Genomic DNA, 16,429 nt, shown 5'->3' with positions numbered 1-16,429 from the left:
GATATCAGTCCTTGACTGTTCGTGACAGAACTCACTATGAAGCTGCTGTTTCTGGTAGACGTGGGTGCTGATGTGTCAGTTTATATGCAGAAAGTTAGTTTATCCACCTGCCTGTCTGTTGTGCTGCAAATGTAATGACTGGCACCTTTTTGCAAGCTTTGATTTCACAATCTCAAAATACGGTTGAGTCACATTAACATTAAAATTAGGTCTGCGATGCAAATTTGATTGACAATTCGTCATAGCGGACATATCACACCACATACTCGGAACTGACTTCCTTTCGTTGTAGGGACTCCTGCCTGACCTGTCATCGGTGCCCATCATCAGTACCTTCTTGATACCACTGCCAAACTGTTAAGCCAAAGGTGAGTGTGTCGTGTTGATGACACTGCCGGGCCTGTATTAACTGGTGACTCTTCACTCGTAGAGCTCTTCAAGCAGTTCCCAGAGATTACACACCAGCCACCCACAGTAGCACCTGAGCAGCATTTGACTAAACACTATGTATTAACTACATCAGAACCTCTACATCGTGCTCGTTCGTGCTGCCTGACACGGGAGAAACTGAAGGTAGCGAAGCAGGTATTCTCATTAATGTTTGCACAGGGAATGTGCCATCTATCGAGCAGTAGTTGGTCGCATCCACAGCGTGTGGTCCCAAATAAGAACAATGGATGGCGCCTGTGTGGAGATTAGACAACTCGACGTCAGAATTATTCCCGACTGGTCCAATACCACATATTGTAAAGATTTTGCTTTCGACATTCAAGGTAAGCGCATTTTTACTACACTGGATTTAGTGTAAGTGTTGTACCAAATATCTCTTGACACCAGACAACATTGTTAAGACCACACCGTGCAGACAGTTGAGTTCACTAGAATGCCTTTTGGACTTCGTAATGTGGTCCAAATGTTGCAGCAATTCATGGATGAAGATACACTCGACGTAGACTTTTGCTGTGTGTATATTGACAATGTTTCGATCATGTTGAGTTCTGAGGCAGAACATGTGCCACACTCGTGACAGATTTTCACTTGTCTTCGTGCATATGGCCTCCTTATCAACCCACCGGAGTGCATCTTGGACGCAGCTGAGGTTCAGTTCCTAGGCTATACTATCAGTGCTGAAAGTATTCAGCCATGCTAGGTGAAAGTCGAAGCTGTAGTTGATTTCCCCATACTGTGACAAAGAATTAGGGTGATTAATTGGTGTCGCCTATTTCTATTGCCATTCCATTCTCAACTGTGCCGTCCTGGCTGCACAATTGAATGAATCCTTGCATGAAGCACAGAGACCAAAGGACAAACTGTCATGGAATACCGAGATCAAGTTGGTGTTCACCAAGGTGAAGATATCCGTAACAGAAGCTACTCTCTTAGTGCAGCCAGTTCCACAAGTGCCTCTCGCCCTAATTCTTGCCATGTCTACCACTGCAGTTGGTGCTGCACTGCAACAGGTGAACACTGGCAGTTCTTGGCCTTTTTCAGTCAGAAGCTATCACCATAACAGTGCAACCGGTCCACACACGACTGTGAACTGCATGCTGTGTATGTCTCCATTAACAAGTTTTGCCACGTGCTAGAGGGACCGCATTTCTGCCAAATCACGGACAACAAGCTGCTGACACACACTTTCTACCAGCATCCAGAGAAATGCATTGCCTTATCAGCTGCGCCATCTAGACTATATTGGACAATTCACCACCCACGTAGTCCGTACCGAGAAAGATCTGAATGTATCAATGGACACTCTCCCTTGGGTCAAAGTGATTGCCGATACAGTTGATTTTGAAACTCTCGCTGCAGTGCAACAAGCAGACAGCAAGCTGCAATAATTTTTGATACAACCGTGAGGTCTATAGCTCTGTCATGTTACAGTACCGCTGTTAAACGCACTGATGCATTGTGATGTCACAATTGCCAACTGTGACTCTTTGTGACGGTTGACTTTCGGCAGCAACAAGTCACCTCCTCACATGACCTGTCACAACTTGGAGTATGGGGCACTAAGAACATGGTGAAGCGAGCTTTTGTGTAGCCAAATGTGGACAATGATTGTAAGTAATAAGAGTGCCAGTGTATGGCCTGCAAAAAGTTAGCCGGTATGTTGGGGCACCTCTTGGCACATTTGTTCCACTGAGCCAAAGTTATGAGCATGTGCATCTGAACATCATCGGACTGCTCCTGGCATCGGAACAGTACACCAACTGTCTTACAGCCATTGACCATTCCACATGCTGGCTGGAGGTGTTCTCTGTGTTCGACATTACTACCAAAATCATCGTGACCACATTCTTCTGAGGATAGATCACCCTTTCGTTATACCACTACACGTTGCGACAGGTCAAGGAAAGCAATTCAAGTTATAACTTGTTCAAAGCACTCACCATCCTATTGGGTATGAAGTGCATAAGAACCACAGCTTACCACCTGGCAGTGAATGGTTTAGTTGAGCAAATGCACTGCCAACTGAAAGTGCTCTTTGGTGCCACAAATCATAGTGGTGGACAGAGACGTTCCTCTTTGTCCTCTGGGTCTCTGTGCATCAGTAAAAGAAAATCTGAAATCCATGACTGCAGAACTTGTATATGGCTAGCCAATACAACCTCGTGGCGAGTTCTTTGACTTGTCAGATGACCACATTGTATCATCAAGACTCTGTGCATGATCTGTGTACAGAAGTCCGGCAGCTACGTCCATTTGCTCTGAGGGAGCAGCAGACCTGTTGCCCCTTTGTTTTCAACGAGCTACAGAGATATGATTATTTTTTTGTATGGCATGATGCAGAGCATAAACCACTGTAGTCACCTTACGACAGACTGTACCACTTTATCAGCAGGGGGGAAAAGACATTCAAGATTGGCATGGTGGGCACCCAATGATCACCACCATTGGCAAGCCCAAACGAGATTTCAGCACACTCTTCACTGGTTGGTCTCATCCACAGACACACCCAACACTTACTCAAACATAACAGCCGCTCCACTGCCCGACACAGATAAACCACGATGAATGATGGTGGTTGGCTGCAGCCTGCACAAGACCCGTTGTGACCTAGGCTGGACTGCATGTCTGATTCAACAAGAAATATCATTGACACTAAAGGGGGAGTGGTGAATTCCAGCATTAAAGGCAGTGCAGTGCTGCACATGTTAATGATTACTCCATGCATTGATTTATTAAACCCGCAAAAAACACACAGAATTTCATTATGTGGTCTTATACAATCTCTGAAATATCCAATGTACTATGTGACCACATTAATGTCACTGACTATATTAAGTGTCAGAACAGTGTTTTACTACTTTACAGTTGTACAACAGATTTTAATTTCTGTGAATTGTTTGTAGTCACGTGTTTGGTGATCATTGTAAGATCAAGTGCGTTTCATATGTTGATAAAGCGGCTACTGAAATCTTCTGTGAATTTTTTTGTTGTACGAGCCTGGTTGTTTCTTCAACATTTGTTTTGAATGTGTAGTTGTTTGAATGTAGATTTTCGTTTCTTCCAAAATGTCGATTAGTTGGCCACTGGAAGCATAATGTGAAATAGTTTCTCTTTATGTTTTCAGTGGAGTGTTTATTTTCTCTGAGGTGTCTGCCAAAAGCTGAAAGATTATTTTCACAAACATTTATGTACTCTCTATGATTTGTTTGTTCGATATAGACTTTATGACATTCACTGCATTCAACTTAGTAAACACCAGAATGATTATATCATTGTGCTTTGCCTGTTTTATGAATGATGTTAGCTCCTAAAGTGTTTCTGGTATAGAACCCTGTTTTAGGAGTTGCTTTCTTTAAAGCAAAATTTGTCCTGCGTGATTAAAGTCTCCAGTATGGAAGTAGTACAAATTTATTATTGTTGCTTATTTTAATCTTTATCAACATGACTCTTACTATAATGCTTTTCTCTTTATGTGGTTTGTTGACTAGCTCTGGTTTACAGCCATTACTGATTGCCAGTCGTGAACATATTTAGTTCTGGTTTAATATTTGTGTAGCTGAGGGGGTATTTGCTGATTTGATCTACCGCTGATCAGAAGTATGGTTCACAGGTGACGTGGACGATTTGGAAGAGAGAGAAATTTACATTTGCACGACCAAGTTCACAGAACAAATGTTAAACAAACAGAATTGTGCAACAAAAAATTCATAGAAAATTTCAGTAGCAGCTTAACGACTCCATTCTTCATTAATCACCAAATACTAGATTCAAAGCAATTCATAGAAATGAAAATTTATTGTACAACTGTAATGTAAGATAACACAGTCTCTCACACTGAATATAGTCAGTGATGTTAATGCAGGTTACATATGCTACGGGACAACTGGGAAATCTGGGAAAAACCCTGAAATTTTTTCATCTGGGAGAAAACCGGGAAACACCCGGGAATTTTTTAGAATTCTAGGAATTTTTTGTCATTTTAGTCTTCAGCAAAATGTTTCAAAGGCTTTAGGACGAAGACTGTGGAAACTTCATAACAATAAACTGCTGCTGACGAGCATGACATTACAACTGTTTACATTAAGTTCGTTTGAGCAGTTGTCCGTGCGCTCATGCGCATGCGCAGTTGAGTTGTGGGTACTTGGAAGTGTGGATGTTAGTTGTATCAGCAATAGCAACAAGCAGCCAGGTGCTGCTCAGAAAAAAACTTCTGGCATGCCCAAGCTGCCATATTCGCACACGGGCATAGCAGTCTGGATTGTAGTGGGGAGGGTGTTAGTCTCCTTGTAAGCCATGTATACAATTAGTGATTTTGCTGTTTCCTCTTTGTTTACACTTCTCACATCAAATGAAAACAAAACTAATTTCTGTGGTTGGGAGCTATCAAGTGAATTAAAATACATTCCCACCAAGTGAATTAAAATACATTCACATAAGTACGAAAGACTAACCTATGTTATTAGTTTCAGTTTTCTGATTTCATTTTATTTCCTTGTTTTTGGCAATTGCCTTGCAGAACAATGAAGTTATTTTTGTCGGTTTGCTCAGTAAATGTGGCTTTTATTAACCTTTTCCCCAGAGGCAGTCAGTTTATTAGAAACCAAGTTTTTGTTCCACACTTGGCTAGATTCAACTGTTCACTGAATTTCAAGTGCACGGTTTCATCTTCTGGCACATATGGCATTACTCCATTATAAAGAACCAAATATGAGGTAATACAGTACTGGTACTTCAAGGAAATTTGCATCCTGAAAACCATACTGAAAAGCTTAATATTAGGTTGGGGCCTATTTCAATTTTAATTTGGACATATGAGTGTGCACTTCAAGCCAAATCATGCGTTTTGTGTGTGTTACAAAATTTCAATGCTCTTGGGAGTAATTTTTTTTTCCCCAATCATGTAAGATCTCGTAATTCTATACATGTACGAACATATGGACTTCCTACATCGTCATAGCTGCCCATGCACAGTAACGCGTGTTTTCTGGTGCTCGTTGGCAACTGCTGAAACGAAGCTATTTCTAATATTGTGAATGGTGCTTTGAAAACCATTAGTTTCAAAGTAAATCTCCTTTTACACAAGATGTATGTTACATGTGCGAATGTGCAATGAATTTCTTAAATCACAGAGCATTTGACTTTCATTTAAAACTTAACAAATTGAGGACTAGCCACTTGGAAGAATTTTGAGCCCAGAAGATCAGACGTTAATATCGTCATTTAAAACTTTACTGGCATATTTGTGTAATGTATCTTAAAGTGTAACACACGCAAAAAAGACCAATATTATATGTAAAAGCTTAACTTTCCTTGTAGCTACACTACATACGTTAATTTAAACAATTTTTTTCCTATTTGTGTGTTCACACTATTTAACAGTGATGTTGCTATTGGCTGACTGCATCACGTGTCCTATGCTCTGAATATCTGCTGTCATTGGCTGGTGGAAATCACATGATATGAGCTGTGATTCACTTACAAAAGCACACTTCAATCTTGATATCAGTGCTTCGGAAACTAACATGCTATTTCGAATCTATATTTTTGTAATACAAATACAAAAATATGCAGCATGTCGTAATATGAAAATATGCAACATGAATTTTGCAACACATCATAGATCTCTCCAAAACTTTTTTTCTGCCGAGTTTTTCTTCGCTAAAGTTCCACACTGGTGTATAAAACCTTTACCATTCAAGGTATTGATATTTTTACACCCCCGAGGGAAAGTATACTGTCACTTATCATGGTAAAAGTATATTTTTCACCTTGGAAGAAGTGTATTTTCAAATGGGGAAAAGTGCATCTATAACTGGAAAATCCAGGGAAAATCGAATATATTTTTTTTTTCTTTATTCATTCATGTATACACCCTGTAATGCAATCACAGAGTAAATTGAATATGTCAGTGATTACACAAGACAATATAATAAAAATTTTTGCATCAGCAGCTGTCAAAATTATGATAACACAAAAATAAATCAGCATGACACACAGTGGACTCCCAACAAGAACAAATTCTCCATTATATATGAAATATCATTATCACATGGATCACATCTTGCTGGATATTGAAAGTGCCACAATTAAAACAAATATATGTTATACTCATACAGTGACGTACTACAGCTACAATTGTGACATACTTTAACACAGAACTGAATGACATATAAAGTGTGATGACATTAATAGAACTGTCCACACCTAGTATGTCCCAGATACAAATTACATAAATAATTACCATCTCAATACTTTTAGTATCCACAATCGATGCATCCATTTGTAAAAAACTTCATTCTTCGTAATAGGTGGCTTATGAAAATGGACAAAGCCTGTATCTTGTCAGTTAATACATAATTAGCAGCTTTGGTGTAAACAGTTAAAATGTCTATCCCTCAATATTTGAGAGCTGCAGTGAGGGCATGGTAAAAGCCTTTATACACAGAAGAGCCAAAGAAATTGTTACACCTGCCTAATATCGTGTATGGTCCCCATGAGCATGCTGAAGGATCCGCAGCATGACATGGCATGGACTCAGTCAATGTCTGAAGTAGTGCTGGAGGGAATTGACATCATGAATCCTGCAGTGCTGTCAATAAATGCGTAAGAGTATGATGGAGTGGAGATCTCTTGTGAACAGCACTTTGCAAGGCATCCCAGATATGCCCAATAATGCCGGGGGAGTTTGGTGGCCAGGGGCTGTGTTTAAACTCGGACAAGTGTTCCTGGATCCACTCTGTAGTAATTCTGGATGTGTGGGGTGTCACATTGTCCTACTGGAATTGCCAAAGTCCGTCGGAATGCTCAGTGGACATGAATGGATGCAGGTGATCAGACAGGATGCTTACGTACGTTTCACTCACCTGTCAAGAGTCGTATCGAGACATATTCAGGGTCCCATATCACTCCAACTGCACGCGCCCTACATCATTACATAGTTGCTACCAGCTTGAACATTCCCCTACTGACATACAGTGCCCATGGACCCATGAGGTTGTCTCCACACCCATGCATGTCCATCCACTTGATACAATTTGAAACCAGACTTGCCTGACCAGGCAACATGTTTCCAGTCATCAACATTCCAGTGTCGGTGTTGATTGGCCCAGGCGAGGCATAAAGCTTTGTGTCGTTTTGAACAATTCTCTTCAGTCATTGTTGGTCCCATTCTTGCAGGATCTTTTTCCGACCGCAGCAATGTCAGAGATTTGATGATAGTTGTACAGGAAAATTTCCACCTCATCCCTACCTCGGAGATGCTGTGTCCCATCGCTTGTGTGTTGACAGCAACACCACATTCACACACCCTTAAATCTTTTAAATCTTGATAACCTGTCATTGTAGCAGCAATAACTAATCTAACAACTGTGCCAGACACTTGTCTTATATAGGCGTTGTGACCACAGCTCCGTATTCTGCCTGTTTACCTCTCTCTGTATTTCGGTATGCATGCCTATACCAGTTTTCTTGGCACTGCAGTGTATTTTTGTCTGTTGCCATTGGTGACCAAACTCATTTAATACAGTCTGAATGGAAGGTTTAAAACCTGTCATTGACTTTGTTCATAGGACCAGAACTTCCCAACATTTCACAAGGAGCTGACTGGATGTGATTTTAGACTTAGCACTGAACTGTTTGTTTGGGGCTTATGTTTTTGTTAAGTTTTCTTAGACATTATCCACAGGTTTTCTTTCTTGGCAAGACTACATCAGTCTAGAAATTAGTCTTGTGTTCTGCAGTCAGTTATTCTAGAAGCCTTTCAATAGTTCAGCGTTGTCCATTGGATGTGAGAGAGAGTCGTGGCCATAAAACGATGTTGGACTTACACTGTAGTATATAATAAAAATGAGAATGTGGACAAGCGAATTGAAAAAAATGGGTAATAGCTCCTCAAAAATAACCTGCTCTTCTCCCATTTCTAAAGGGACGATGTTGATGCTTCTCTTGAGTGTGCGGAAGAGTTTTTGGTGTTTGTTAGAGAAACTGAAAATTCCATACAGACATTCCTCTGTTAGAACACATGACAAATTCACTTTTTTTAATTTTTGTAACATGATTAACCAAAGTATGACTGCACTAACTTGATTTTCATAGACCATTGACTATTCTCTGAGATCTTAGGATAACGACGAAGAGAATTTTTCCTCAATATAGCAACAGTAATAAGTTAAATAATACTCCTGTAATTTTTTCCCAGTGAAATCTTGAAGTAAATTTAGCTATTTGAGCTAAACTGTGGGTGGCTATTCGGCTGTCAGTGTAGAGAGGTTTGACTGTTGTCAGTCAAGACGTAGGAAATATCACAAGCCTGAATCTTGCTTCTATGTTTGTGGTTGAGTTTAGAAGGACTTTAAATTCCTTCCAACTGCTGGACCCTCTTGGTCTGGTATGGTATTCATGCTGTGCAACATTTTTCTGATTTTTCCTTTGGATGAATCAAACAGTGGAAAGTCTAGGTTGGAATATCAACAATATCATACAAAGAATAGGTTGGTACTCACCATAAAGATGACACTCTTGAGTTGCAGACAGGCAATCGAAACGACTGTTACACATTGAGCTGTTGGCCAAAGCCTTCTTTAAAAAAACACACACACATTCACACAAGCAGTCACATGTAACCTCTATCTCCAGCTGTTGTGACCAGAATGAAATCAGCAATCCAGAGTAGGACAGCGTAGGGGAGGGATAGCAGGATACAGTTTGGGGGGGGGGGGGGGGATGTATCCAGGGACTAGATGGGACCAGGACAACCGTGCCGGGCAAAGTGTTGGGAGGCTGTGGGGGAGGACGTGGAGTGGGCAGTGGAACAGGAGAGGAGCAGAGAAGGGGTGCATTACCAGAGAGCAGCACACAATGAGGGTGAGGGAACATGAATTGGGAGGAGGTGATGGGCAGAAACTATTGGCTGGAAGTTGGGGGATAGTAGGTTACCATAGGCTGAGGTCAGTGTAATTTCAAGAGTGCAGAATGTGTTGTAAGGATAAGTCCCATATATAGAGCTCAGAAAAGCTGGTGGCAGGCGAGAGGATTCATATGGCTTGGGCTGTGAAGCAGCCATTGAAATCAAGCACATTGTGTTTAGCTGTATGTTTTGCTGGGACAGGGTGGATCACTTTGCTTTTGGTCAGTTTGTCAGTGGCCATTCATCCTGGTGATCACCTAGTTGGTGGTCAAACCAACAGAAAAAGCTGTGCAGTGATTGCAGCTGAGATGTAACACGACATGGCCCACCCTTTTATTGGATAGGATAAACCTGTGACAGGACTGGAACAGGAAGTTCTGGGTAGATGGATAGGCAGGTCTTGCACCTGGGTCTTCCAAAGGAATATAATCCCTGTGGCAAGGGGTTGGGATTGGAACTACTATATGGATGGACTGGGATGTTATGGAGGTTGGATGGGTGACAGAACACCACTTCAGGAGGGATAGGAGGAATCTTGGGTAGTATACCCCTCATTTCAGGGCAGGGTGATAGATAATCAAAGCCCTGACAAGGGATATTCAGTTGTTTCAGTCAGGGGTCACTCCTTCGTAACTGGTTCCTGAGGATGGTGGGAGGATTAGGGGTGTTTGGCGATATGGCATAAGTAATCTGTTTGTAGACTATGTCTGGGAGATAGTATCAATTTAAGTCCTCATTGACCAACACTTCCAAGCAGTTGCTCAAAATCTAGCCTTCCACATCAAAGACACCAACCACTTCCATTCCTTTGCCTCCTGGATCACTACGTGTTGCTGTTGATGCCACTTCCCTGTACGTCAACATCCCTCAGCCCACGGTCTCACTGCTGTGGAACACTACCTCTCCCAGCGTCTTCAGACTTCAAAAACACTGCTCATTTATCTTACTAATGTATCATAACACCCAACTACTGGTATAGAAACAAATCCACAGCATATCCGTGGTCACCTCCGTGGCAACTTTCTATGCAAACCTGTTTATGGGCCATCTAGAGGAAACCTTCATAGCTTTACAAAAACTCCAAATCCTTGCTCTGGTTCAGGTTCATTGATGATATCTTCATTATCTTGACTCAGGACCAAGACAGTCTAGCCTTATTGCTTCACAACTTCAACACTTTCTCTCCTGTCCACTTCACATGGCCCTCCTCAACCCAGTGTGCCACCTTCCTAGACAATGACCACTTCTATGGTGGCTCCATCCACACCTCTGTCCACATTAAAACCACCAGCAGTATCTGCATTTTGACAGCTGCCATCCCTTACACACCAAAAAATCCCTCCCACAGTGTGGGCACCCATGGATGACTACTTGCAATGATAAGAACTCCGTTGTCCAGTATGCTGAGGATCTGACAGAGGCCTTATATACAGGCACCTAGTCTGCAAATAGATTTCCTGTGCCACATCCCCAAACACCCACAATCCTCCCACCACCCCCAAGAACCACCTTTGAAGGAGTGCCTCCTTCATCACCCAGTACCATCCCAGACTGGAGCAACTGAACAACATCCTTCTTCAGGGCATTGGTTATTTATCATCACGTCCTGGTCTGAGGGACATACTACCCAAGGTCGTTCCCACCCCTTCTAAAGTGATGTTCCATCGCCCACCCAAACTCCACAACATCCCAGCCCATCTCTATGGCACTTCATGGTCAATCCCTTGCCACAGGGTTATGATTCCTGTGGATGACCCAGGCACAAGACCTGCCCAATCCACCCACCTAGCACTTCATAATCCAGTCATGTCACAGGCGTTCCTACGCCATCAGAGGCTGGACCACATGTGAAGACAGCTTTTTACATTGGTTTGACCTCCAACCAGCTGTTCACCAGAATGAATGGCCACTTCCGAACTGTGGCCAAGAACAAATTAGACCACCCTGTGGCACAACATGCAGCTGAACATGGCATGCATGATTTATTGGCTGCCGTCTGGATCCCCCCCCCCCCCCCCCCCCCCATATTTTTCTGAATTGCGCAGACAGGAGTTGTCCTTACAGCTCACTCTCTACTATAGAAATTTTCCTGGTCTCACCCTACTGTTGTCCAACGCAACAGTTTCATTCTGGTTGTAGCAACCACAGATAGTGGTCATGTGAGTGAGGTGTGTGTATTTCTGTGAATGACTGTGTGTTTGTTTCCTTTTCTGGAGAAGGCTTTAACCTAAAGCTTAATGTTGTTTGTGTTGCACTCAGATTACTCATATATGCCAACAGATGTTCAGGTTCCCACATGTTTGTATCACTATAGTGCAGTTCATACTGGGCTGCTTATAGATGACTGTACAGCAGACTTATTGCAAATACGAAAGAAGAGTGAAAATAAGATGAGCTGAGAGTGGTGTCTGGGTGCCCTGTAATACTGTTTGCTGCCTCTGATTTCTCATTCCAGTCTTTTATGATAAAAATATCCACATATAATTGTGTAAACTGTTTTAAAACAGTTTTTCTTGTGTTTACGATACTCTCTTTTCTTTTGAAATGTTCTGGAACAACTTTGTCATATTTATTTCTGTGATCAATGGCATTTGTGACTCACATGTAATGTTTTCTATAGCTCCCACAAAAGCGAAAGCAAAAACTGATGAAACAAAACAGAGCAGTCCAGTTACAGAAGAAAAAAGTGAAACTGGAAGCAAAAAAGGTACACCTATGATTGGATTAAAATCTGAGTCTGTGTCAGATTATGAACCCACAAAAAATGATTATCACCCTATCGAAGATGCATTCTGGAAACAAGGAGAAAAGTGAGTATATTGAAAATGGAAAAACTTCCCTTCTCATCCTGTCCGGCAAGTCTCCCCTCAACCAGGGTCCTGGGTGACTTTCCCAAACTATAACCTTTTTCCTAAATCTCTCCCGTCCTTTTACTTCACTCCTCTTCCTTCCCCTTCAACCCTTCTGCTGGAGGAAGCAACCACTGTCTGAGAAAGCTTGCATACATAAAACTTTTTTTTTTAATGTGTGTTTTCATGCTGTTGCTTGGTGAAAAGATTTTTTTTTATCTATCCAGTTTCATTATATTTTATTGTAGGAAACGAAGAGCAATGAACTATTTTATCTGAAATTGTGTAACTAAGGATGTATGTCATACTTGTGAAGCTAATATGAATATAGACTGAGGATTGTGAAGTTAGTGCCTAAAGTTCATTCACTAAACTTTTGATATCTGTTGTGAAGCCTTTTGTCTTCACTAAGAGTTGAAATTGCATCAGCAAAGGCATAAATGAAGTCAATACATTTTACATTGTAATTTCTCATCATGTTAGCCAGGTATCAATAAACAGTCTTGATAAATATTGGTGTAAAATGAAAAATTCATTTGAAAAAAATTATGAAAATTGCAATTAGACAATAGAATTGCCAGTATGTCAGGAGATTCAACTCCTAGTATTTCCAACAGAATTATCAGTAGAAATTGATTCTCCTGGCTTTCGAAACTATACCTTTGTCCTTCTGGGAGGAAAGACAATTTCATTGGGGCAAGTTTTTGTCGTCAGTAGATGGGTCCTCAGTTTAAGGTCTGACACGACCCCCACCCTCCTACGCATGCGCGCGCGCACACACACACACACACACACACACACACACAGAGCAGCAGCAGCAGCAACATTTCCCGTGCCTCTTTCCTTCCTGAAGAAGGAACATACAGTTCCAGAAGCTTGGCATATTGTTTTCTATGTTTAAGTGTTTCTATCAAGAAATAATGATAAATTTCGTTTGTCACTCATATTCAGTGAATTGTCACATAACTGATTAGTAGGATATGAGTTGATAGTTAAAATCTTTTGCTAGAAAGATGTGAGATATTGCTCGATGAAAATGTTTGCAACCACGGAAATTCTGGATTTTGAGAGTTAACGCAAGGTTAAAGTTCATTCAAGAAGAGGTGGTTTCTTGATGCAGTGTTGTAATGTGAGCTGCTATGTTATATTTGTTTCCACCTTTCCGCAACTGATGACTAGATGCTCCTCTTCTGTATGAAACAGTATAAGCTAATGACTTTTTTCCCATTTCCAGGGTCCCATACCTTGCACTTGCAAAAACTTTTGAATCAATTGAGAACATTTCAGCAAGGCTTAAAATCATTGAGATCCTTGCTAACTATTTTCGGTCTGTAATAGTTCTGAGTCCAGAAGATCTACTTCCAAGTATTTATCTGTGTTTGAACAAGCTGGCTCCAGCATATGAAGGTATGTTCATTTAACTGTACACAGCTGGTCGATTCCAGGTCAAATGGTCTAATTTCGGGAAAAGTTCCTACATGACCTCCACAGATTTCACTGAAATTTTGTGTGAACATCCATACATGTTCCCAGTAAACATTGGTAAAGTTTCAGGATCACCAATTCCATACTTGTGGGGATGAAGTCATTTGTTTGACCTGGTTGCGCAGCTATCAACAGTGTACCTGTCAGTTTTCGGCAGCTTTGAGACATAATACCTCTGGCAGTATTTTCTTCAAAGAAACAAAACTAGGCCATCTTGTACAACTTTTTGCTCTCTTGTAAGTGAAAGAATAATAATAATAATAATAGATTTCCTGATCAATTTCCATGTGTTTAATTTTAAACAAAGTTGGCCAAAAAATAGATGCTCGGAAAAAAATTTAAAGTTTAATTTTTTATATCTCTGGAAATAATTGTGGGATGAACTTGAAACCTTGCATGTAATAAATTAGCAATACAAGGACTTACATCATAAAATTTCATTCTCCTATTGACTTACTATAGCTTACAAGTTCAAGTTAAAGCTGACAACTTCTTCGAAAAGTGCCAAAAGTGGCTATTTTTTTACTAGAAAGACCATGTCCTAAACCACGTAAAAACTAGATTTGGTGTTGGATGCGAGCATATAAGGCCCTAAAAAATGATGACATGATGGAGGCGCATTGAGAATGGGCCCATATTCCATTTATACTCAAATCTAACATATGTTCTACAATTCTTTAGTACTCTCTGTGGAAGGTAACACCCTCTCTGTGGAAGGTAACATCAAAAGTTATTATCACTAGGATATGAACTTCAGTCAGAAGAACTGCAAATAAGTGGTTTTTTAGACATCTTCACAGCATTTAACTCCACAAAATTATTTTGTATAAAAAATGAAAAGGAATAAAGGATCCCTTAAAACAATAGTTTTTCTCTTTTTCTGGCTGTAATAATTTGAGGCAGTCACAATAGATAAATTTAATTGTTTAGATTATGTCTTATCAAAATTTCTTCTCAAACTATTCCATCAGTGACACATCTGGCTGGTATTAGATTTTTCCTCATGACATTCTACAGCAAATTAATGAAACCTGTAAAAATTTTAAGTGGCTTGAAGTGAACATAAGCTTAAGATCCTAAAAGAGATCGCTTCTAACTTTAGCGTCTGGGCTTGAGAGCCTGCATAGAGAAACCATTATCAGGATTTGGAACTTCTAGTAAACTAACCCACCCACGGCTGCTGTTGCACAGCTGTCGGGCATGGACCCGAGAGTAAATGGAGTGCTCGTTTTCTCACCTGAAAGGGAACCAGCAGTGGTTAAGCTACCGTAGCAACACGTTGCTATTATTTCCATCAGTACACTAATAATCCACATAAAACTGCATACTGTGCTTACACAAAGTACGCTGTATCTTAAACTGGAATTCAGCTAGCACTTCAGTAGCATTGCACAATAAACGGACATACAAATAATCCTCGATAAAGTGAATTCATTCCAAAAAATGTACAGAAGACTGCTGTGAACTTTACCATAATTTCACATTGTGACAGTGATGTAAAACATGAAGACTATTTATACAGTGTGTACTGCAGCAGTTGTCAGTTGTGCAACAATTTTGCTGCAATGGTTTCCTCCACTGCCTTGGTAATTCTTAGTTAACCTGTGAAGTTTATAAGCTGTTTAATTCTGTAGTGATAGTAGAAAAACTGACTGAAATATATCGTGATGATTCATGACAAGAGACCCCTCTTTTATGAAGGTTTTCTATTTATTTGGACTTTATCGCACTTCCTGACCCTTAAGACTTCCGATATCGCCTTTCGTAGAGAGTAATAAAAAATTGTAGAATACAATAAGAGATGTCAGCTGTGAGTACCATTTGAATATGGGCCCATTTTCAATGCATCTCCAGCTTGATGTTTTTTAGGGCTGAATATGCTCACATTGCAAAACCAAATCTAGTTTTCAGATGGTTTAAGGCGTGGTCTTTCTAATGAAAATGGTTTTAAAAAGTTTACAGAAGACTTTTTCAAAGCGGACGATAGATAGCCATTTTTGCCATTTTTAGAAGAAATCTTTAATTTTATCCTCAGCTTGTAAACTACTGAAAAACTCTCTCTCTCTCTCTCTCTCTCTCTCTCTCTCTCTCTCTCTCTCTCTCTTCTCAGCGATCACAGACCCTATGACCACGCGCTGCATCAACGATCTGCTTCCACTGCCTTCTATCTCTCGCAGCCTCTCTCCACCCTGTGGAAATTCCTAATGCTGCGATGTCCTTCTCTATGTCGTCTTTCCACCTTGTACGAGGTCGGCCCAATAGTCTTGTTGCCTGGAGAGTTCCTTCAAATGCTTTCTTGGTGATTTTGTTGTTTTCCATTCTGGCCACATGTCCAGCCCATTGCAGTCTCCTACTTTTTAATTTCTGGATGATAGAGGGTTGCTTCATTAACTGATAAATTTCATTGTTCTTTCGAGTTCTCCATACGTCATTCTCCAACAAAGGTCCCCAGATTTTTCTCATTACTTTTCTTTAAAAAACATTCAATTTTTCTCTTTCATTCTTTGTAAGTGTCCAGATTTCTGAACCGTACAGTACTATGGGGCAGATAATAGTTTTGTATATCTTCATCTTTGTGGTGATTGACAAAGCTTTACTTTTGAGTAGGCTGATTAGTGAGTATAGACATCTTGACCCTGAGGCTATTCTTTCATTTATATCCATTGTTATGATATTTTTACTGTTGAAACATGATCCAAGGTATTTAAACTGGAGAACTTTTCTGAATTTAGAATGTTGG

At 40.6% G+C, this 16,429-nt stretch overlaps 1 protein-coding gene across 3 annotated transcripts in view; it reads left to right on the top strand.

Moving 5' to 3' along the window:
* LOC124798501 (DNA ligase 1) overlaps positions 1 to 16,429 on the top strand; it is a 130,125-nt gene that overhangs the window by 68,789 nt on the left and 44,907 nt on the right. For all 3 annotated transcript variants that reach the window (XM_047261959.1, XM_047261950.1, XM_047261943.1), the window contains exons 7-8: positions 11,976 to 12,165; positions 13,439 to 13,611. In XM_047261959.1, the coding sequence (XP_047117915.1) occupies positions 11,976 to 12,165; positions 13,439 to 13,611 (363 nt within the window). The remainder of the gene's footprint in view (positions 1 to 11,975; positions 12,166 to 13,438; positions 13,612 to 16,429) is intronic.

Source organism: Schistocerca piceifrons, chromosome 1 (assembly GCF_021461385.2).
Source record: "Schistocerca piceifrons isolate TAMUIC-IGC-003096 chromosome 1, iqSchPice1.1, whole genome shotgun sequence".
NCBI classification, from domain to species: domain Eukaryota; kingdom Metazoa; phylum Arthropoda; class Insecta; order Orthoptera; family Acrididae; genus Schistocerca; species Schistocerca piceifrons.
Note: the sequence above shows the minus strand (reverse complement) of the source record. Positions and strands in the feature narration are given on the sequence as shown.